Source organism: Argiope bruennichi, chromosome 9 (genome assembly GCF_947563725.1).
Source record: "Argiope bruennichi chromosome 9, qqArgBrue1.1, whole genome shotgun sequence".
Taxonomy (NCBI): domain Eukaryota; kingdom Metazoa; phylum Arthropoda; class Arachnida; order Araneae; family Araneidae; genus Argiope; species Argiope bruennichi.
In genome coordinates, this window is record NC_079159.1 from 51,985,871 (window position 1) to 52,009,902 (window position 24,032).

At 25.9% G+C, this 24,032-nt stretch overlaps 2 protein-coding genes across 3 annotated transcripts in view; one reads left to right on the plus strand and one right to left on the minus strand.

Moving 5' to 3' along the window:
- Nucleotides 1–916: 916 nt before the first annotated feature.
- On the minus strand, nt 917–14,830 carry LOC129983597 (probable pyruvate dehydrogenase E1 component subunit alpha, mitochondrial). Its single transcript, XM_056093129.1, has 9 exons — nt 14,676–14,830; nt 13,035–13,103; nt 10,769–10,942; nt 7,480–7,606; nt 7,087–7,178; nt 6,296–6,544; nt 5,292–5,431; nt 2,925–3,033; nt 917–1,931 (listed from the first exon to the last, which is right to left on the minus strand). The coding sequence occupies exons 1-9, from the start codon at nt 14,721–14,723 to the stop codon at nt 1,746–1,748; spliced, it is 1,194 nt and encodes a 397-aa protein (XP_055949104.1). The 5' UTR covers nt 14,724–14,830; the 3' UTR covers nt 917–1,745.
- Nucleotides 14,831–15,284: 454 nt separating this feature from the next.
- The window catches only part of LOC129983596 (F-box only protein 11-like), a 28,412-nt gene continuing 19,664 nt past the window's right edge, over nt 15,285–24,032 (plus strand). For both annotated transcript variants that reach the window (XM_056093127.1, XM_056093128.1), the window contains exon 1: nt 15,285–15,496. In XM_056093127.1, the coding sequence (XP_055949102.1) occupies nt 15,400–15,496 (97 nt within the window). In that variant the 5' untranslated portion in view covers nt 15,285–15,399. The remainder of the gene's footprint in view (nt 15,497–24,032) is intronic.

The window sequence follows — 24,032 nt, forward strand, 5'->3', positions numbered from 1 at the left end:
TGAAATAAGTATTTAATTTATTGCTAATAACAAACATTCCTTGTAAATGTATTAATAAAGGAAATTCTTTTGTATTTAAGAAGTTTGATGAGATTTGAAAAGTAATTCAGCAATAACAGAAATTTTGCTTGAAAAACTTTTTTGAAATGGTATAATTTTTCTAAATTAATTCAATGAACTTTTAAAATAAATTTTTTTAAAAATAATCTAAGCAAATTGTGCTAATTATGAATTTTTAAATTCACGGTGTTTGTAATAATACATAGAATGTTTCCTGCATAATACAGAATGTTTTGGGAAAATGGAAAAAGAATTTTTGAAAATTAAATTGGTTCCTCTTCGCAAAAGAAATTAAGAGTTGATACATCATTCTTTAACTTCAAAATTTTTTAAAGGATGCATTCTGAAATATAAAGAAGCAGTGGGTGACAAGATGGAAAAACTAGGAAACTGCCAGAATCCCATGACAAGGTCACAATTTTTACAATTACATAACAACTGCTACTGTTCTACTCATCAGATATGAAATATGTATTAATAATATCAATATGATTATGCCAGAATAGAGTGCTTATATAATTAACGAAAATTATGAGTTTAGTTTTCTAACAATTCCAACATAAACTCTGTTCATACTGCTTAGTTCAGTGGTGGCAGGGTGGTTGGCTGTACACATGTCCCAACATAAACAATTATTGGAGACCTTACAATGTCTAGTAATGCTACTGAAGGCACATGGAAACAGCTTAATTCATAGTCACATTTAATCAGTTATTGTATATAATTCTATCATGGAAAATTGCACATCCATAGACTTCTTTTGCAGAAACATGCTAAACAAAAAGGACTTATGCTGGTAACTAGTCCTTATAAGGTAATTTGGTATCTCCATTTAATAATATTTGGTATTATAATGTGTTGCAACAAACGTTTATAAACCAAAATAGCATAGTAATCAAATAAGGTATTACAAATTTAAATCCTAATGATTTTGATCTACAGGAAGCAAGAGGTTTCAGCCCTCTAGTCACATAAGTATTGATGAAAGCAAATATAATTAATAATACCACAGGTTACTAAAGATTCAAATAAAACAAATATCTTTTACATTTCCCTTTAGTTAACACATATTGCCATTCAACTAAGATATATTCAAAAATTACAACAAATACATTTTTCACATTGGAAGAACTCAATTTATTTTCAAAAGGATGTAAAGGCATAAACATTATTCTATAAAATTATACTTTTCTTAATATGCAACATTTTTCCTAGTAAGTTAAAATAAATGTAATATGAACACCGTCACATAGGAAATAGTTGTGCTTTAAGAGTTTGTTTATAAAACTTGCAAAATGCATGACTAAGGATAGCCTAAAAATATCTTAAATATAAATTGCATGCATAAAAATATTTTAAAATCTCTATCAAAAGGATTCATACCATTTATATTGCTAATAATGTACAGAACACACTTAAAAATCATTCTCAGAAGTTTATTCCTTGAATAGTTATTGAGACAGTAGGAAGTTTAGGTAACTAAGTATATTTAAAGATAAACCAATTTCTTGTTAACTCAGAGACATATTAAAAAAGCACAGTTAAGCTACTTTACATAATTTATAAATACCAAAAACAGATGCATTATACATTAACAATAATTTAAAATATAATGTAGGTATGTACAAGTGTCCTAAACAGTTCGCTTTGGCTATTTATTGCAAAAAAGTTATAAAATTAAATTATTATAAGTTTTGAGGAGAAGCTAATCTCTTATGTGTATGTTCAGTAAATGGAGTAACACCTCGAATTTTTGTATAAATTGGCTCAACATAAATATCAGTATACAATTCATCAACAGGAATTTCACTGGCTGTTTTGGCAACAGTTACAGCCTCTTCCACTTCTTTTCGAACTTCTTGGTCGATTTTCTAGGGAAAAAAGTTTCATCATAAGAATATAATAACTCAAATTCAAAATTAATAAAAATAAATTAATAAATTACAATAATCTAAAACAAGTGCAGATTTATTGAGTAACAAAATTAAAGATTATGATTGCACAAATTGATCAGAGTATTCCTAAAACAGGATGAGATTTGAGTAGCAAATGAAAAATAAAACTGGATTTTCAGAAGATTTCTTTTGATATTATATTGTTTGAAATTAATGTAGAATGTTTTTAAATTGCATAAAAAAATTACACAGATTTTTTGAGTCAAAAATGCTTCAATTGAAGAAATTTTACATGTAATTTAGGAGGCAATGATATAACTATTATGAAATAAGACTGGCTAAGCGCCAGATGGGGGAAAAAAGGTAATTATATTAATTTTTTTTAGAGCTGCCTTTCATAAGTTTAACTTCAGAAGAATATGGACAAAAAAGAAAGATAAAAGAATGCAAGATCATAATACCGAGAGTTATTCCAATCAAATGGAAGATATCTTTTTGTTTTGTTTACCAAATCAAATCACAAAAACATGTTTTATGATAAGGATTCTTCAATTTTTCTACAACTGTTTAAAGATAAATAACTTTATTCACAGTTCCAATTTGATTGACTGCTTGAAAACTTTTAACATGTTATTTTATAGTTGAATTGTGGTCTATGTCAATCAAAAATGCAACAATGATTGGAAAAAAAAAGAACTTAAGAAAAGGAATTTTTAGAAGAATGTAAATTTTTAAAAAGAAGAACACACACACAAAAGGAAACATTTAATCAGGTTATAAAAGAAATATAATAATATAACAAGCAATAAAAAGTCATAAATTTATTCATATCATCAAGTTTCCAGTAATAAAATTGTTTTTGATATATCTCACCATTAGATAAAAAAATTAACTATGAAAATTAAGGGATTTTTTTTTAGGTGTATTGAGTATAAAAATTCATAAATATGCATATTAATTATTTATTACCTTCAATTCATCAGCTGTGACTAAATTGGCATTAATGATTTTTTCTCTGAAAGAAGTGATTGGATCTCGAGTTTGTCTGACTTCTTGTACTTCTTCACGGGTTCGATAACTAAAATAAATAAACAGGACATTAGTTATAACTTACATACATTATATATTACGCACTCTTCTTTCTCTTCTATTAAAATATTAACTAAACTTATTTAAACCTTAATTTAAGGCAAAGAAAGCATTTAATGAAAAATAATTATGTAAAATAAAAAAAATGAAAACTGAAAAAAATGATAATAAATCCATCCATTCATACTATTGTATATTTCAAACCAAATTTATATAAAAAAACATCAATTGAAAGGTTTATTTGTGAAATGAGAAATATTGAAAGTGCTTTTAATGAATGCAGACATTCATTTTAGAAATTTAAGTAATGATTCTTAAAATGACAATTTTTATTTTTCCAAAGAACGTTTTTTCATCTTTACAGCAGTAAAGGAGTTCAAACACAAATATTAATTACACATGTACTCCTAATGTAATTACAATTCTGTCAGTACAATAATTACACATGGACCTTTTCAGTAGCCAAGCTAGAGCATTCTACTTTTTGCAGTCCGATTTTAATCAAAACTTTTTTTTTTCTTCCTAATATCTTCATTTAAATTGTAGAGAAAATATTACCTTCAAGCCCAAAGAAATATATTTTGAAAACATACAATCTTATCAAAAAATTATGAGTATAAATATAAAGTTTCAAGCTAACTATAAACAAACAAAAATTTTCCACTGGGGCATTTGGAGAAAGACATTGAATTAAACTTCAATATTTCCAAATAAGTCACTAGCAAAATTATTGCTGTTATTTTTCATAAACAGATTCAAAATAAAATTTTATGGATTTTCTTTATCTTATTTATATGATCCATAACTTCTTGGAATCTACATATATAAAACCGAAAGTACAATAAAACTTTATTACTATCCAACATAAAAACCATTCATCATAATGAAAATAAATAAATAAATAAAATAAAAAAATAAACCATCTAGCAAATTTTTGGATAAAGATGAATAAGGAATGATGAATTAGAACTTCAGGATGAATAAGAATAATTATAAAACTAAAATTATCCTATAGATTCTAATAGGTAATTAAATTGGAATGAGGATCTATATTTCTATGTTACATTTTTATGGATGAAATTTATATAGCCTTATTTCAAAGTAGTCATCTATGACACCTAACTGGTTCACACAAGATTAATGGCTGCAAAACTTTTCAATGAAATATTTTAGATATCTCGGTCTTAATAGTTTCTACAGCAAAATATTTTTAAATTTCACATTTCAATAGATACATAATTCAAACTATTTTAGAAGCCTTATGCTGTTCTGTTCATTTTATAATGCAATTCCTTTATTTTCAATCAGCTCTCCTAAAATTCATAAAAACTGGATACACTCTGTTATTTCTAGCCTTTTAACAATGTAATCCAAATTCTAAATTAAAAAAAAAATGTAAAATTTTATTTTAAATATAAATTTAATTCTTTTAAAAATTCTTATTATATTCAGAACTATATATATATATATATATATATATATATATATATATATATATATATATATATATATATATATATATATATATATATATATATATATATATTGCTTGCTTTCCTGGTATCAGCTATGCCAATAATAATTTTTGTTAAGCACTGAAGTTGAATTTCATTATATTGCACGCTTCATTATTTTTTTATATTAATACTGATAGCAATTCAGATTGTAAAACAAAAACGAAAAAATATTTTTAATTGTGACTTTAATCACTAATTTTAGTGTTTTTCCATAATTCTTATGTTTTTGCATTATCATTCATGACATGTTTAATAGTCACTGAGAATTCTAATGTACCTTTGTATTTTTGTTGGAAAATAGGTTCAAAATATTTTTAATACTTGGTTAAATACAGAAAAAAAAATTGATATTATGAAAAAGATATCTATATATATATATTAAATTTTAATGTGATCATTTTTGTATTGTAATATTTTTAGAAATAAGCCCAGAAAGCCAAAATTTTGCTTAAATTTTTTAATTTAAAATCTAATTAAAATTTTAAAAAGGTTTCAATCTGAGGTGCACTTTTTCACATTCTAAAGTATATATATATATATATAAAATTTGGTAATTCAAGGTCAAATTATCTCATCTGTATAGCACTAACACACATACACAAAATACATCTTTATTATAAGCAGATTTCACAATTTGTATTAAAAAACCAAACAAATTTTAGAAGTAAAAAAAAAAAAAAAAAAATGTTTGCTAAAGAAAAAATAAACAACCAATAAAGAACAAACAAACCTTGTTCCAGGATCACTCATACTGTGACCATGATAACGATATGTAGCAACTTCCATAATTAAAGGACCTTTTCCAGCACGACACAGTTCAGAAGCGAATCTTGTTGCTTCTCTGACAGCTAACACATCCATTCCATCAACCTAACATGTAACAAGTTCTTAATAAAAAAATAAGTTTTTTTTTTCAATGTTTTAGGAATAATTCAGAGATTTTGAAATTCCAGATAAGTGCATGAATATACAAAGAATTCATATATCCATGCACTTATTGTGAACTGTAGAATATATACAAAGAATCTGTATATATTCTACAAAATTTATAAGGACATATCATGTTGGTGTGCATTTATTAACTATTCTGCCACTAAATAATATATATATGAAAAAATTCCAAAGAATAAGTTACTTTCAATGGTAAAGTATATGTGTAAAATATATTCAAAATGAATTATTTTCACTTATAGTCATAAAAATAATATTAAAAAAGAACTGTTTTGAGCTTGGATAACTTAATAATGCCTGTAATTTTACTTTGAAGTAATTAGGTAGCAACATAAAGCATTGCTACCACGAATTAAACATTCATAATCCATATATGTGAAAAACATGATATAGATCACATATACCCTAAAAGTATGGTTTAATTCGGTGCATAGCATTTAGAATTCTATTCTAAATAAAGTAATTCACAATCTATTAAAAAAACATATACTATTATTGTAAAATGAATTGTATGTAGTTCCTCACAAGGCAATGAAACAGTAAAATTAGTAATTTATTAAAAAAACAAACTAACTAATAAATAAATTTCAATTTTTATAATGGTGTTTATATTATCATAATTATTAGTTCTAAAGTAACTCTTTCTATTTTATATTTATAATGATTAACATGTTTAGTTTAATTACTGTACAAAAAATATAGAACTGATTAACAGTAAACATATTTCAAAAAATATAATTTCAACTAAATAGAAATTTAGGAAAACATGCAAGAAAAAATTACCCAAAGGCCAGGAATATAATCACCCCTTGTGTAATAATCTGTTGAAGCTGAAGATCTGTCAACACTTGTACCCATACCAAAGCCATTATTTTCGCAGATGAATATTACTGGTATACTCCATAGTTTAGCAATATTGAAAGCTTCAAACACTTGACCTTGATTGGCAGCTCCATCACCATAAAGAGCAAGACATATATCATCACGTCCTTGATAATGTAATGCAAAAGCTATACCAGCACCTAAAGGAACCTGCAAAAACCAATTTAAAATAAAATAATGCCACATATAATTTAAGAGTATGTAAATATCAACTGTACCACATGGTAAGCAATTCAATGCCAAATACCCTTTAAAGTGATTTAAATAAATTGCAATAACATTATAAAATAATATTCTTTAACATTTTTTATATTTGAAACATATTTTTAGACATAATCTAAACTATATTAGTAAAACATATCTAGAAGGGCAGGACCAATTTGCATTTGGAAAGTTCTTGAAAGATGGCCAATCAATGGCCATTAATTAAATGTATACTAAAATTAATTATACAACAACATCTGAAAAAGAACAAAAGTACACTACTTAGCAAATTGCTATGACACAATTTGTAGTACATAGCTGAAATCAATATAAAGAAATCTATAAATCTGGGAAGCTATTAGATTATTTAATATTTTTAAAAATGAATTTTCCTACCTTTAATTGTTTAACACAAAAATTACAAACTATTTAATTCCCATTTCTTTAAAAAATTCAATTCTGGTTAAATAATATTACTATTTACTTACTTGTGCACCAACAATACCATTTCCGCCATAAAAATTATCATGATACATATGCATAGAACCTCCTTTTCCTCTAGCACAACCTGGTTCTCTACCTAAATAAGAGAGATTTTCTCAATATCATAGAAATTTCATCAGATTTTAAATGATCCTTGCATATTATTGAACATAATAGATATTAAATTAAGAATTAATTTCTTCACTGTTATTTTAAGAAAAAACATTGTTAATATATTGGATGTTTGACACATCTTTCTTTTATGTAAGATTTTATTTTTATAGGGAAAATTATTTCATAAAAGAATTCACAAAATTCGATAAAATTAGAATATACAGCATTAAATAATCATAATGACTATGAAACTGTGTTTATAATGAATAAGATATTAAAATTACCTGTCAATTCAGCAAGGACACCTTTGACACTCACACCTCTCAGGTATGTCCATCCATGAGCTCTGTATGATGTTATCACAGCATCACTTTTACGGATAGCTGCTTCCATTCCTACAGCACAAGCTTCCTAGGAATATTATAAAGACAATATTTTATTACAATTAGAATTATTTTTAATGTACTAAAATAAAAAACTACATTACAAAATCAATAACAAAAGAATGGACTTTTTTGGAATAATTTATGATAAATATTGATTTGAGAAGCAAAATAAGTGCATGGTTAGCATAGGTATTTTTAACTTAATATCCTAATTAGCACATCTTGAAAAAAAAGGAACGAAAAAAAACCCATCTCATATGGAAATTTTAACCTTTAAATGCTAAATGTTGACCCTGAACACCATATTTAGTTTATCTACTAAAATATTATGAGAATAAGGTTGAATCTCTATTACCTGCTGTTATTAATGAACACATGCTGAAAATGTTATTAATTTTTAACATTATAACACATGAGAGCTAATGAAAGACAAAACAAAAAAATTAAATATTTCACTAATGATTGCATTTTTTTTTTATTTCTTTATATTTTTGGAATGGCATATTTTATTCTGCAATGTTAATTTAAAAGCTCTACTTGGAAAGTAAATTATTTATAACTATATTCATCATTGTTCACAATTTTTTTTTTACTAAACTTCATTCAATCTTACCAATTGGCAACAAGTTCTTTCTGAGCTTAAACAATACTTAAAATATAATCTTTAAAAGTATTTTGCCCAGAATTTATTCAAGCAATAACAGTTAAAAAAATTTTTTAAATAAAATTTAACAAAATTAGAGTTAAATATCAATAAAAAAAAGTCCTTGTTTGCAAAATAAAGGTAGATAAGAAAGTGATTTTTAATGTGAAAATTACTTTAGGTGTGTAGTTTCCTCTTTCACCATGCAAAATTTCAGCTACTTAGTACAATTAAGAATTAACAATCCCATGGTATTGGTAAACTTTCAAGCAATTTAATCTAATTCATCTCTTAGGGTAATTTTGAGTTCAACAACGATTTCATTGAACCATATGCATACTGAGCACATCTTATATGTGCTCGATCAGATTTAAGTCCTGAAAACATACTTAAAATCAGTTTTTCTATATGGATGTGCATTATTATCCATGAATATAAATTCAAAACCTATTGCACCACAGAAATAAATATAATTTTTTTTACCAAAAAGGATGGTTAGAATAGTGATACAATAACATCAGAGCAGTTACTTGAAAACTCTGAAGTAGTATCTCGACATTGTACATAATATTCATTCATACTAATATTTCACAGTTACATTAGCCAGCAACATAGTCATTCTGATGATAGCAAAACCATTTTTTGAATACATTAGTTAATGTTCTTAATTATTTTAACTGTGAAACTGTAATTTTGGCCACAATCATTTATTAATTGCAACAAATAAATTAACTAAATTTATGCCATTTTTCTAATATTGATTCCAATATATGAAGCCTATTTCTGTATAATAAGCCAATATAATTTAATCTCCATGATATGATTCAGGAGATAAGTAAATACCAATAATTCATGCAGGTTTTGAGGTTATTTGGTGAAGAATAATATTTTGATTCTTTTCAGAGCTGGTCCTATAATTAAATGACCCTGGGCAACAATTTATAGAATTCTTATCCATCTGACATCAAGGCAGTTTTCGAAAATTAGCAAAAGTAAAAGAAATGAACGATAATTTTCTTATTATAAATAATAAATTTCAATACATATTTTACTTAAATGAATTATAAAGTAACACAATGAATAATTGATATTTAAAATTACTTTTTTGAGTGGATTTTAAATAATGCTTTGTTCATTGTAAGGTATCTTAACTAACTGAAATTTAAATTTGTATGAAAATAATATTACTAAGGGGCACATAAATTTTTATCTGGTTATGTTTGTTAAAATTCTTACACCAGTCTCAATTCTCATTCACTAATAGGACACTTATTTATCGTCATGAAATTGATATTTGTACCATGACTGCTCAATTATTTCATACAGAAGTTACAATTTAAAAGCTCTCTTTTACCTTATTGTAATCAAGTATTGCAATCAACATAAAAAATTCTAACTCGGGATCTTGATGTATCACCACATTTTAGATCTCCTCGAGACTGAAAAACACGTTTTTGACATTTTGTTTGTTTGTAAGCATGATAACACAAAAATGCATTGAAGTAGATGGTTGAAATTTGTTATTCAAGGTAGAGAAATCCAACCAATCCAACCTTACATTACACCTAAATTTGTAGATAACTATCAAATTTTGAAGGAAATCCATTCACAGTTAGGCTATTCTAGTACAACTGAACTTGATAACTACGAAACACAAAGAGCTAAATAAATAAAATTTTGTATACAGGTTTAGCATTTAAAATATAGACATTTGTCAAATTATTTACTAAAGCTGTCAAAATGTTGATAATTTATTGGCATGTGTTTTTACAAGTATGGAGATATAATAAATCATAATAAATCCTAAATGCAAAGACTTAAACCAGTAAAATCTGGCATGTTATATTATGACAATTCAAAGTTTTGTATTAGGCAAAAAAAGGCATCCTGGATACATATTCTTATGATTAATTAAAGGTGAAGAAGCCAAAACTCATAAAATGCAGCACTAAACCCAAACTAGCATTGCAATGCTATGAGCATGCTTTAACTTACGAGAAGAAACCATTTGTTTATGCTGTTTATATTAAGCGATGTCAAAATGATTGGTATCAAAGATGAAAATAAATGTAGATATCATAATTATCATCAACAAACTGCCAATTCTTCACCTTTGATCAATAAGTACTAAAAAGATCAATTAAAAATATAACATGAATACATTTTTGATAACTCCAAAAGATTATAAAATTTTAGCCTTCATAAAATAACATACACTATCAGTAATAATTTTAGTAATATACTTGAAACAATCTTTTAATTACATAAAAATACTTTAAAATATAGATTTTTTTTTTTTTGATTTCAATTCTCCAAAAAAATGTATTTTCAAACTAAAAACCAATCTTTAGATTATCATAAGTCAATGTTTAGCCCTCTTTTTTTCCTTGTAATATAAGTCCTTATTTTTTAAAAAAAATTCTAAACTACACTGTAATTTTATCATTAAAAAGATAGATTTTCTTAAAAACAGAAATAAGAAATTATTCAAGTTATATATATATATATATAAAACTTAATGTAAAATATTAAAAGAAAACTTACTTGACCAGAATATAAATGACAAAATCCTCTAATTATTTTTTCTTTGTATAAGCTATTAGCTGCAGTTTCCATTCTTCTAATTACCATCATATCTCTGTAATATTTAAGAGCATCTTCTTTGTTGACACTCACATCTGATGAGGGGCCATTATCTAACAGATGTAATTTATAAGGCTAAAATATTAAATATAATTCCTTTATTAATTTATGAATTTTAAATTAAAAATGTAATATAGAAGAAGCAGAATAGGAAAAGTAAAAATAAAATGGAATGGGTGATGGAAAAAAATAAATAAAAAATAATATATAAATAAAAAAAAATATGCATAAATAAGTTTCTCAACACATTTTTTTCAAAACAGTAAATACTTCGATTTATTTTTCTTCCCTTTCCCTATGGTAAAAACAATGAAATTTCCCTATGGATCAAATCCGATTTTGAAGAGTTCTCCCCCCCCCCCCCCCGATAAAATTGATAAAGGCTGAAAAATCTATTCTAGAACTATTAACAGAAAATATTAAAACAAGCATAAGAAGTAATTTAAATTGCAGATTTCCAAATAGGCAGCTGCCCAGGGCTGCTGAATTCAGGAGTGCCACAGTCAAATTGATGTAAAAAGTTATTAACCTAATTACCAAATTACTGAATTTGTGCAATTTTACAAATTCTAAGAATTAGAAAATCTGACATAATATTAATGCTTCATCATTATTGCTCAGGTACTTATAGATTTCCTTCATTCATTTGTTCAAACACCAAGCTTGTCCTTGAGTAATATTTTACAATATCTATCTAATAATTTTTCTGAATTTTGACAATTTAAAAAATATGCTCCCCCCCTTTAATTTTTAACGTATTGCATTTTTATCCTGAGATTCAACAAACTTTCATTTTATCATCACATATTTAATTGCATGAATATTTTTACCATATTCCAAAACTAAAGAAGAAGAATTCTGTTTAATATTAATGCAGTTTATATGATAAATAAAAAAAAGTGAACTTACAATACCATTAAAAATTAGTAGATGAAACAGACAATTATATAATTAATAGCACTATGATCTCTTGAGAATGGTTAGCATTAAAAAAGTTTGTAACATAATGAACAGAACATAGGTAAGATAATTTGATGCTTAGAAATATTTGGTTGATGGAATCATGGACATGAAGTTATGTAAAAGCACTTTAATTCAACTTAAATACAATTAATATCCTCACAAGAATGGTGATTATTTAATAGAAATACCGAGTTATAATAGCAACTATACACGACATTTTGTGCATGTTTGTTCGTGAGTTTAATCTCCAATATCTCCAAGCTTCTGCCAAACATCACCATATTAAAAATTAAATATTGGAGTAATCTTAATTTAAAATTTCCTCTCTACATGTTTATTTCATGTATTGGGATTCATATAGCACGATTATGTTAGGAAAATATTAACATAAATATATAACATGAAATTTAATTTTTAACGCACATTTCTTACAAAAACAGAAAAAAGATAAAGGATAAGCAACTTTCCTTATAATTTTGACATAAAATTGAATTACACTATTAGTCTGTTAAATACTCAAAAGCAATAAAAGAAAGCCTAAGACTTTTAAACTTACAGTTAGAATTAAACATATAATACAAATGCTAAATTTTAATAATTTCATGTGATAACTAGTCAAATTTGTATTAGAACTCAAATAGGTCATAAAACCTGATAAAAGTCTTAATAATTGACAAAAGAATATGAGACTCTACCATGTTTTGAAATCTAAAATTTTCCTTAAATTTCTTTACTTTCAACAGACAACATAGAAAATCATTCCAAACAGTCTCTTCAATAACAGCTGAAATGTAGAAAACCATTCTTTCAATGTTCAAATGCAGTCATTTTGGGACAATTCAGATGATGGAGAGTTACAAGTCAATGGGTTAATTTATTCTTATGTTCATTTGTCTATATTTATTTGTGCCCATATTTGATAATTTTTTTTCTGCAATGACATTAAATGTTAACTATAATATACAGAGAAAGTTGATAAGATATTTATATTCCAATGAATTAATACATTTATATTGGATTATCTTTTAATTTAAAAAAACAGGTGGTAAAAATAACCTTCAATGTTCAATTAAACAAACAATTACTTACATTCACAAGGTTTAGCAGTCTCCAAAGCACATGGCATATTTGCTTTATTTTTAATAAGACAATTTTCATAGGCACTTCATAAAACAAAACTCTAAAGAATCATAAACCTAAATACCTTTGTTTGGAATGTAGCTTCAGCTGAATAAAGTCGACTTCCAGCACCAGTAATTTGCTTTTGAATTTTCTAAACAATTTAAAAATGTAAATAAGCATTAAGAAACACACACAAAAAAGAATGTTCTATAATACAAATTATGATTTATAAAGATACAAAATAGTTCTTTATGGTTAGCTCAATAGCAATTCTCACATAACATAAAATACTTTTGTCAGTAAAAAGCAACTATTAAAATGAATAGAAATATCCAAATATAATCATACTTCTTTAAGTAGTTAAAGAAAAATTATACATTTCAGGATATAAAATGCCGCACTTGATAAACTTGGTAAAAACATTTCAGTATTAACAAAAACATACATATAAAACTAGGTACAATTAACATATAATCTTACAAAATAATAGAAATCCAATTTAATCATGTTTGATAAATAAATACTTATTATTACTTTCAAACTGACTATCTTTATTATAAATTCTCATAACTGGCAGTATTAAAACAATGACACTTTTGAAGATATATATTTAAATATGGCATTTAGGTTAATGTGATAATAAAATATGCAATGGATAATAAAGAAGCATAATCAGTTCTGATTTTTTTCATCCTTTCTTGATAAAAATTTGAAAATTGAAGGTGTACTTGAAAAAAAAAAAAGGATGAAGATGAAGAAAAGAAGGATAAAGAAAAGAGGATAAACCAAGAAAATGTAATGAAAAGTAGCAGACCTAAACTTGCAGACTTTCTTAACATTTACTAAGCAATGCTGATCTCCCTGAACATAAGATGTTAGGATGCTTCACTGCATACTTAGAAAAATTTTTAAACTTTAGCAACAATCTTGTAAGCAAATGACATTACATTAAAAAATGTGTAACATTCACATGAGAGTAAATATGACAACTGCATTTTCTGAAATTTAAAATATTATTCATGACTTATAATAATCAAGTTGAATTTCAAATCTTCACAAGTGCTGGCTAATGACACAATTTAATGCATTTTTAGACCATTAATTTGCTCTCTGAATTATAAACTCAAGTCCCATGGCAGATTTAACAAATAGCATAACAACATGCATAATGGGACATTAATGGAATTTGACTTTGAACCTGTGATTTTCCTATTCTAAAATTAAACTGTCCAATTTCACAAAAAGTATGCAGATGCACAACATCATTCTAAGGAAATATGACTTCAACGCTTGGATATTATGATGACCATATAAGAAAAGTTCATTTATTTCAACTGATTTTTCTTCAAACATTGTTTATATCAAGCCGCTAATTTCCGTTTCATTTCTCAATAATAAAAGAAATGTACTAAAAGCGATCACCTTTATATACTGTCTACATTAAAGTTGTAAAATGCGATAATGATTAAGAGATTTATAAAAATAATCGGAAAAAACGTTAAAAAAAGCCAACATATTTTTAATTTTAAATACATTAACACATATATATATATATATATATATTAAAGAAAAAAATTAATTTTAGTAAAACTTTTCCATAATAATTATAAAATTATTTTCCGATGAAATTTTTATCTCAGCATAAATTCAACATTTGCATTTGAAGGTCATCTTATAAATAATGTAAAAATTGATATCTAATAAGCACCAAACTGATAATTACCAGCAGTTTGGAAATGAGAGATAAATTTGATTTTAAAGAGAAAGGCATATTTGAAATATGTATTAACAGAAAATAACAACAAAATTTAGCTCATTCGAAATTTTCGTTTTTAATATTGGTCTGCTAAAATAAATTCTATGTTTATTCTTCATTTCAGTTTGCCATCAGGATAACAAATAAAAAATTTCTACATTCAGTGCCTTAATTTCCCCAAGTTTTTAAAAGATTTTTATGTTTGCTTAAAGATTATTGAGAATTAATACCTTCATTAAATCCAAAATAAAATTATTGATGGACTAATTTTGATTTGTTTTTAAGTTTTAATAAAAAAAAAGTATGTTATCACTTGAGACAGACTATTTGTAAATAAGAGTTCTTGTATGTTGCAAAGCAGAAGATTTTTTTTGATGGATTCAAAAGTAATTCAAATAGATTAAAATTAGGAAAAAGTAATTTTTCTTTTTTTCATTTTGCAAAAAAGTAGAATGTTGCCAAATATACAAAATTAATATGTTCCTTATTGCAAAAACATGCCGCAAGCTTAAATGTCACGTGACACAAAGTTAAAAATGTGATTGGTTCTTTGCGTGTTTCCGTCTAAAGGCATTATGAGAGTTTGTTAAAAAGAATGGCGACCACTCGAAAGTGCGCTCAAGGATTTTAATGACAGTTCTTTGTTGAATCTCGGATTTGAAGACAGTTGATCGTTGTGTTTTATATTAATATGTCAACATCTTCCTCGAGATTGACAAGACAGAATGTTAGAAAAACCAGGAAAAAGAGTTTCAAAAGGACAGTTTTTCCACGATCTAATAATCCAGGTATGTTATTGTAGCTGTGTGCAAGGAAAAAAAAAAGCAATCTGTATGATCTTTTCTGCTAGGCTTAACGGATCAGCTGGACTTTATTTATAGATTGGTTTTGAACTACAATTTAGATTTTATATGCATCTTTGAATCCATTATTGGTCATTATGAAGGACAGGGAAAAAAGAATCCAAAACCTTGTGTCCTTCTAAGCGACTTAGCATAGACATCTCGCGTCAGGCAGCAGGTCACTTGACCTATTGTTTACATTGCAAGTTTCTGCTAAGAATTTAAATGTTTTCAAGCTTATTGTGTCATATGTTCCTTTTACCTTTTAAATGATATCAGAAAAGTATTGCGCAGTTTAGTGTTAAATATACTATTATATATTTACTTATATTTTTATTAATAACATTTTTGAACTGTTTTCGTAGAAGTATAGAACATTCGATAATGCTATTTTAAAATTTATTTTATTCAGTGTTAATGACAGTAATATGGTAGGCAAAAAATAAAAATATACGTGAGCGTTTGGTTAACCCATATTTCATCTTATTATTTGGTGGACTTATGATTTCGCAATAACTTTCATTTTGAGAAAAACATTTTTCGATTATACGTTGCCTGCAGTGGCAAACATCTCTATTTCCTCAATCTGGAATATGATTTTAATATATTTTGTTAAAAATGTTATCCCACTTAAAAATTTGCAATTACTTTTTCATACAATTTAATACTACAAATATCATGATGTAACCAAATCAAAGAGAACTGTTATAGTCTTTAGTGATGAATTCAATAAAGAAAATTTTTCAGTAATATAGAAATTTAATCGGATTTCTGAAAATTATTTTATTTATACTTTTTCTAGATGTGTGCAAAAGTATTCCAAAAATTTCCAGTCTTTGCATTAAAAGCAAGCATTACTTTCTGAGCTGGTATTTAAAATTACATCATTTCTATATGTGAACTTTTCTGGTCTTAAATGGATATGGTGAAAGTTGATATTTGATTTAACATCCACTTTGTTATAGGGTTGAAATTAAATGAAAACTAATTAATTAGCATAAGGAATAAATTTAAAACTACTCTTTTCACATGCGAATTATTGTATTTTGTCACTATTAATTAAATGTATTTTAGGAACTCGCGTGGTATTGCATAAGAATAAATAACAGAGCACAATTACATCTTTTAATAATTTATTCAATTTTTATTAACAAAACAAATTTTTAGAGATTATAAAAAATATTTAATAAGAATAATAGTATTAGAATATGCATGAAAATAATATTTATATTTGGAATTATATTTCATAAATCATGTTATTAAATATGAAAACAAATCACAGGCAGAATGAAAATATAATTTTTTTGCCATATTTTTTAATTAGAATCCTTATTGCAAATGCAGATGCAAAAAGCATGAATTGCTTAATCTTTATTTTCTGTAAAACTGGGATAATTTGAACAGTTAGTATTTTGAATTCATCAATAATTTTTGTCTGTACTTTTTTGGTTTCCTATATCAACAGTATTTTGAATTTAATTTGGTTAATTCAAACTTGAATTAAAAATTGTAAACTCTTTCTTCAAATTTTCATTAAATAAATATTATTGTTCCTTATGTTCTCATTGATCGTGATTAAATAATTTTTAAAAATTTAACAGCTTTCTGCTATTTTGTGCATTGGATCACACACACACAAAAATCACAGTAAAATTTTTTTCTTTAACCTCAGAAATTTTGAAAATGTCCAATGTGAGTTATTTTGCTTCTTTAATTTTTAAGTTGAATTTGAAAATGCTTACTTTTAAAAAAATTAAAATAACTGTTTTATGTATTTATTATAACTAATGTATATTAAGAATTAATTGTTATTACTATTTTTAATTTAAAGTTTTTCCTCTAACCATTCATATTTTTAGATGCAACTTTATTTTTTGGTGCTTATAAATTAATTTTAATTATGGTCAAAATTTAAAGTAGATACGTTTCACTGTGTCATCTTTCGAATGTATATAAAGTAAATATAAAGAGCAATCAAGAAAAAACTTTTAAATTAAAAAGTTTCAGAAGCAATTTAAATAAACACATGCAGATTTTTGCTTCAAAAAATTGAGAATGCACCAATTAAATTTTTATAATATTTCGCATCGAAAGAAAGTGTAAATATTTAGTTGCATGTCCTTTAGCTTTTATAATGTTCTCTATACATCATGGGTACCGATTTGACTAACTTTTTGAAGATATCTGAAGATATTTTACCCCATTCTTCTTGCAACACTTAATTTAAATCGGTTTTGTTTCTAATTTTGTGTTTTTGGACTGCTGTTTTGAGTATGGTCTATAGATTTTCAATGGCATTGATGTCAGGGGACTGTAGTGCAGTATGTAATTGCTGTTTATAATGAAAAAGACACAACATTTTGATATTATGTGCCATGTATTTGGGGTTGTTACCCTGCAGAGAAAGGAAATTTTCATTTAAACACAAATTTTTAGCATTTTCCTTTAGATTTTTGCAAAATGTATTTAAGTAAACCATATAGTTCAAAATGCCATCTATAAAACCTAAATTTCCAACCCTGGATGTAGCATAAACCCCGAACTATGATGGAGTCACCACCATGTTTAATTGTAGGACATAAATTTTCGGTTTTAAAGCGGTGCTGGGCTTTCTCCATACAGTGCGATGACCGTATGGAGAAAGACCAGTATAAAATATGTCAAATGCGAAAACTGCCAAAAATTAGAATTTATTTTTGTCGCTAAATATAACTTACTTCTAAAAGTTATTTGTCTTCAATTTGTGCAAATTCCTAACGCTTTTTCTGATTTTGCAAGCTGATAAATGGTTTCTTTCTAACAACTTCACTTTTATATACTGCATGTCTAATTACATTTCGCATACTTTCTGCACTTACACTTCTGCCTATGATTTGAGAAGTTTCTTCAGCAAGTTTGATTGCACTTACTTTAAGATCAATCGATTTTTTTTCAAAAATTTTCTTTTTTGCGACATTACTCAGAATACCTTTCCTTCCTCTTCCACATCACCTTCTATTTTCAATCATTCCATCATATTAAAATTATTTTCTTGACACAAGCGTGGCTTCTGGCAACAATTTCAGATATTTCACGATAAGATTTCCCATTTTAAAATCTTAATACAAATTTCCTTATATCAATTCTGGCTTCTCTTTAAGGAGCAATTTTCCAATTATTTTGTAATTTAGAAACGCTCTAAAAGCCATGATGGTATTGAATATCATGGAAATTTTGATGTAGAATGATAATTAAGAACAAGAGCTATCAAACTGAACATTTAAAACACAAAATATGAATAAATTTTTTTCTTTACATTCCATCAAAATCATCTAAAAATCTGCATATGTTTATTTAAAATGCTTCTGAAACTTTTCCTTTCAGAAAGTTTTCGTTGATTATTCTTTAAATTAAGCCATTTGTTATTTGTAAAAATAAAAACATGTTTGCAATTCTTGGTAATGTGTTATGATGGAAGCCGGATTTATCAAGTAAAAGTAAGGTGTACTCTCAATTGTTTGAGCCACTGTATATGTACATATGATGTGATGAGACTCGAACACAGGAAATAAAATATGAAAGGGAAGAAAAAAGAGCATTTTGAAGCTCGGTGAATTGAGCATAGTGTACCAGTTCTTATTCTACCCTGATCTCTTGATTCATACAGTCCTAATTGCTTTTTATAGTCACATCCAAAGAGTTTTGTTTATGTGAATCCATGTAAATCTGGTGAAAATCTCATTGCTCTAATGTCCACAGATTTTGTATTTGTACCTGAAATACCTGGCAAACAATAGTTGCTTCACTAATGCTGCCAAGTATGTGTCATTGTTGGTTTTTGAACAATTATTAGAAACATTGCACTTGTCAACTATGCAGTCAATAAACATTTTTTTTCTTTTCATTTCATATTTTCTGTGTTTTCGTCCCCTCTTTTCACTTGGGGCCATACATTCTGGCATAATCTTTTTTATAGTGTCCTACAAACTCTTAAAGTTTGATCCACGAATTCGGGATAACGCTATATATATATATATATATATATATATATATATATATATTTACCTTGTCTAAATTATGCAGTTTTTCCAAAATATTTCACTTTTTAGTGACATTTATTTTTCCTTCTAATGTTGAGTTCCATAAGTGACTTTTAGTAAATAGCATAATTGTTAGAGTAGATGGTGAATAGTTTATTTAGTAATACTTATAAATAGTTAAAAGTAAAAATTCTATTTTTATGATCTGATGGACATATAATAATTTAGCTTTGTGTTCTTCTTCTTCTCCAACTTCTGATAACTAGGTTATTTCCATTAATACAATGGTTTTTATATACAAATTTTTGAGGGGAAAATATTTTTTATCTCCTTATTTATATGATGTTTTAATAAAATTGCTTACTTTATCTTCTTATTTGTAAATATAATCCCGAATAAATTATAATTATTTGAATTTATAATCCAGAATAGGTCAGTGATCTAATGTGTGAAATTTATATGATTTAATGCATTTACCTATATAATAATTTGTTTCTTGTAGCGATTGCCAGTTCGTTGTATTTCCCAATTTATTATTATAATTCTGTACTAGAATTTATTCTTCAAACATTTAGAATGTCCACGATTGATAATAATTACCAGTAGATAACAATGTCCAATAAATAAACAATGCACTAATCCTGATTACTTTTGATTTCAACCCTTGTCTTGTGATATAATAGTAGTATGTCATGAACTTTTGAAGAAAGCCATTTTCTACCGTGTAGTTGAATAGTTTTTGCTAAGTATTTTGGAAGAAAATTTTAGAGACAAACAATAAAGAATATCCATGATGAAAAATTATGAATGTAAGTGTTCTTTCCCTCTTATAAAATCCTCTCAGTCCTGTAGAAGTATATATATATATATATTTGTACATTTTGCTTACTTTTATATTTTAGTGTTTAATCAGTTACTGATTATTTTTTAAATATATTGAGTTTCAAGTTATTATATAACAATGATCTTTAAATTAAATAAGCTCTCGAAAATATTAATAGCATAATAAAAAATTAATATGCAGTCGAATTTTAAAGATCAAGTCAGGAAACTGAAGACTGTTTTCATATCCTATTGTAATGCATGAAATTAAATATCTGTACTTATTTTTATTTAATGCAAACATAGACTTTTCATTTAAATGATTTATTGATATCGTTGGGTGTTGAATTCTAGTTCCTAAAATAGAGTGTTTTATAAAATTATTTGTAAGAAAAATCATCTAGTTTACTTGGATAAATGCTGCATTTTTAATTTTGTTGCTAAGTTCTGTCTATGTTCTCAGAATTCTATTTTAAGTCATCAAGAAGTATATGAAGTTCATTTAAGAAATAAATGTTATCATTTTCAGGAAGTTAGTAACCATTTTAAGATAAACAGTTCGTAGGAAACATTTTAATGCTCATGTAATATTTATGCGAGATATAATTCAGTAATTTGTTAAGTACTTCCAAGCTGTATTGAAAGAATTCCAGTTGGAAACTTGTGTACTTGAAGTTACATTGGCTGGAAAGAGTGAGACCATCTGGTCTTGATTGCTTTATCATGAAATTTAACAATTTTTTTTTATTATATGAACAGTTATATGGCAAAATAAGATGCTTTTCATTATATGCATAAAAAAAAATCAGTCATTATTAGAATTACTGGAGAGTTTATAGAGTAATTTTTTTTAATTATTAAAATAATTGTATATAGAGAATTTATCAAATATATGCCATAACTGATGTTCAATATGAGTATCAGTAAACCTTAGTATTTGTAAGATTATCAATCTTAAAAGTAGAATTTTTAATCTTAAATGTTGAAAAATATTTTTTAAAAATAGCTTGGATTTTTTCCCCTTTTTTTTCTACTAGAAGGTTGAGTTGTGAAGCATGAATATTATCACAATGCTTCAAAGAAATCTTATCCCAGCATTCAATGCCATGGTTTTTGTGTGTGTGTATATGAAGGGTGTCTTTCGAACATATATGGTCATATTTTTTTCCATATTTAAAAAAATAAGTGATTTGTAATTCTTTTACTTCATTTGAAGCATATAAACATTCAATGGCATATAATCTTTTGTCCTAATCTTTATCTTCTTATTTGTAAATTCAGTGGCTATTTTCTTAATATTCTATAAAAAAAAATAATAATCCCTCCAGTTAACAATTTCAACTGTATTGTTAAATAGAATAAGATCACTTTCTTTCACAATAAAATCTCTCTCTGTGTATATATATATATATAAAAGTGAAATACCTTTATTGATTACTGAAGAGCCTGTTTTATATGTGAAAATATTCAATAGGAGAATTTACAGTGGAAAAAATATTTAAGAATTAGTTAAATGTTATTGTAAAATTCTAATGAAATTCTCCAAATCAATTTGATTTTTGCTAGCTTATATTGCATAATCTAAGTGATTTATTTGCTTTCTACATTTTTTCAATGCCTAAATATTTGTATGGAGCTCCTATATGGGAGCAAGGCTCATAAATTAAGGAACCTTTACTTAAAACAATCCCTACTTATTGAAAAGATGAATGCGTGAGTATTAGTTCTCTATAGGCCAGGCTGTTTGACCTATAACTAACAAAGTCGGCACCTGGGAGACTGGGGTTGTGCACCTCAGTGAATTTTTTTTTTTTTTTTCTTGAAATTTTTATTAGTTAAAAATTAAGCTGTATTTTGCATTTTTAACATTATTTACAAAGGGTGTAAAATGGGTTTTCATCCTTTGAAATTAAAATTTTGTTTTTAGGATGATAACAATATAATAACTGTGCAAGTTTTTCCCGACTTTTGGCAATTTTTTAAAAAACTTTTGTTGGTTGCTAACAATAGATTGCATTGTTTGCTTTAAATTCAAATCATTTTTGTTGTTTCATTAAATAATAATTATTTGATATTCTTTATTATTGAAAATTGTAGAAAGATTCTGTTTAATATCTGTTATAATTTGCATGATGAATAAAAAAAGTAAAGTTACAATACCACAGAATTTAGAATATAGATGAACTGGGCATTTATGTTTTGAATAGTTCTATGATGTTATGAGACTGGCTTCCATTAGAAATGTTCATGTACCCAATAAACGGAATTTAAATAAAACAATTAAAACAGCGAGTTTTAATGTGTGACAATTTAGTATTATCGTAAAGTTACAGAAAAATTGTTTCTCTGAAACAAAATGTAATTAATTGTTCCATCAAACCAGCAAGTCACCAGAAGTAAACTAATGTTAATTAATCATAATTTATTTCCCTAAATTGTATTTTCTGTTGATTTATTTTAACTTTGAATGTAAAAAGTAGTTACATTCGAAGTAGTTATGAATTTATAATTACTTTAATAAAGTAGTTACGTATGCTAAAGACGGGGGTAATTATTGCTGGCAATATAATTCATTGAATGAAACTAAATATGATACAAATAAATATAGTGTTAAATTTAGTCACAGAATATAATCACAGCTAAATGAAATTTTACAGCACAAACAAAATACTTTTTTTAGATTTATAAATAGTTTTTTTTTTTTTTTTTTTTAGAATCAAAAACTGACTTTAAAAAAAAGTTTTTCTTTTGAGTATTTATTTGAGTCTAAAACAGTCCCTTTTAGTTAGAAATGAGAACACAGCTAATTCAAAACATTTCAAAATCCTATATGTCTATGCATAATTTTGAAATGATATGCAAAAAATATTTCAAAATTTTTGTAAGGCTTATTCCTTAAAAATATTTTATAAAATGGATTATACTGAACAATTAATAAATTATTAAACTTTTTCTTGCTTATTTTTTATTCCCTCCCTCCTCCAAATTCTTATATAATTATTACAAAAATCCTTAGAATGCTTGATAAAATATTTGTCTCTGTAATTCATTGCTATCCATGTAACTGTACACACTAAATTGGAATATAAAGAATTAATCTAAAGAGGACTTAGAATCATAGAAATAATGATATCTTGGAACCGAGAAAAGGGTAGAATGGCAATAGTTTTATGGAGGATAAATGTCATTTTGAATTAAATTGCATAAGTTTTCATTAACAGTTCATCAAATTTGCTCAAAATTTTAATTTTGCAAAGTAATTTCATTAGTCATTTAAGGTAAGCATTTTAAAATCTTTTTTTCAAGTTTTTCCTCTATAACAAGTTTGTACAATTTCTCATCAATTATTTTCTGTTTTGCAGACCTTTTGCAAGCATTTTCAATCATGTAATCCGTGATTATAATTCGTATCTAATTTTCCTATTTCATTAAATACATTTATGTAGTCACTTTGTTGAAATGTCTTTAGAATAAAGATTTAAAATTACTACGTACACGCCATCTTAAAAGAGTATAATAGAAATGTCCCAAAAAGATTGAAATGCATTTTTATTCTTCATCTATTGGAGATAAGTAGGCAATGTAAATTGTAAGGTAGTTCAAAATAAGTTACAAAATAAGACCATGTTAATAAAGAATTT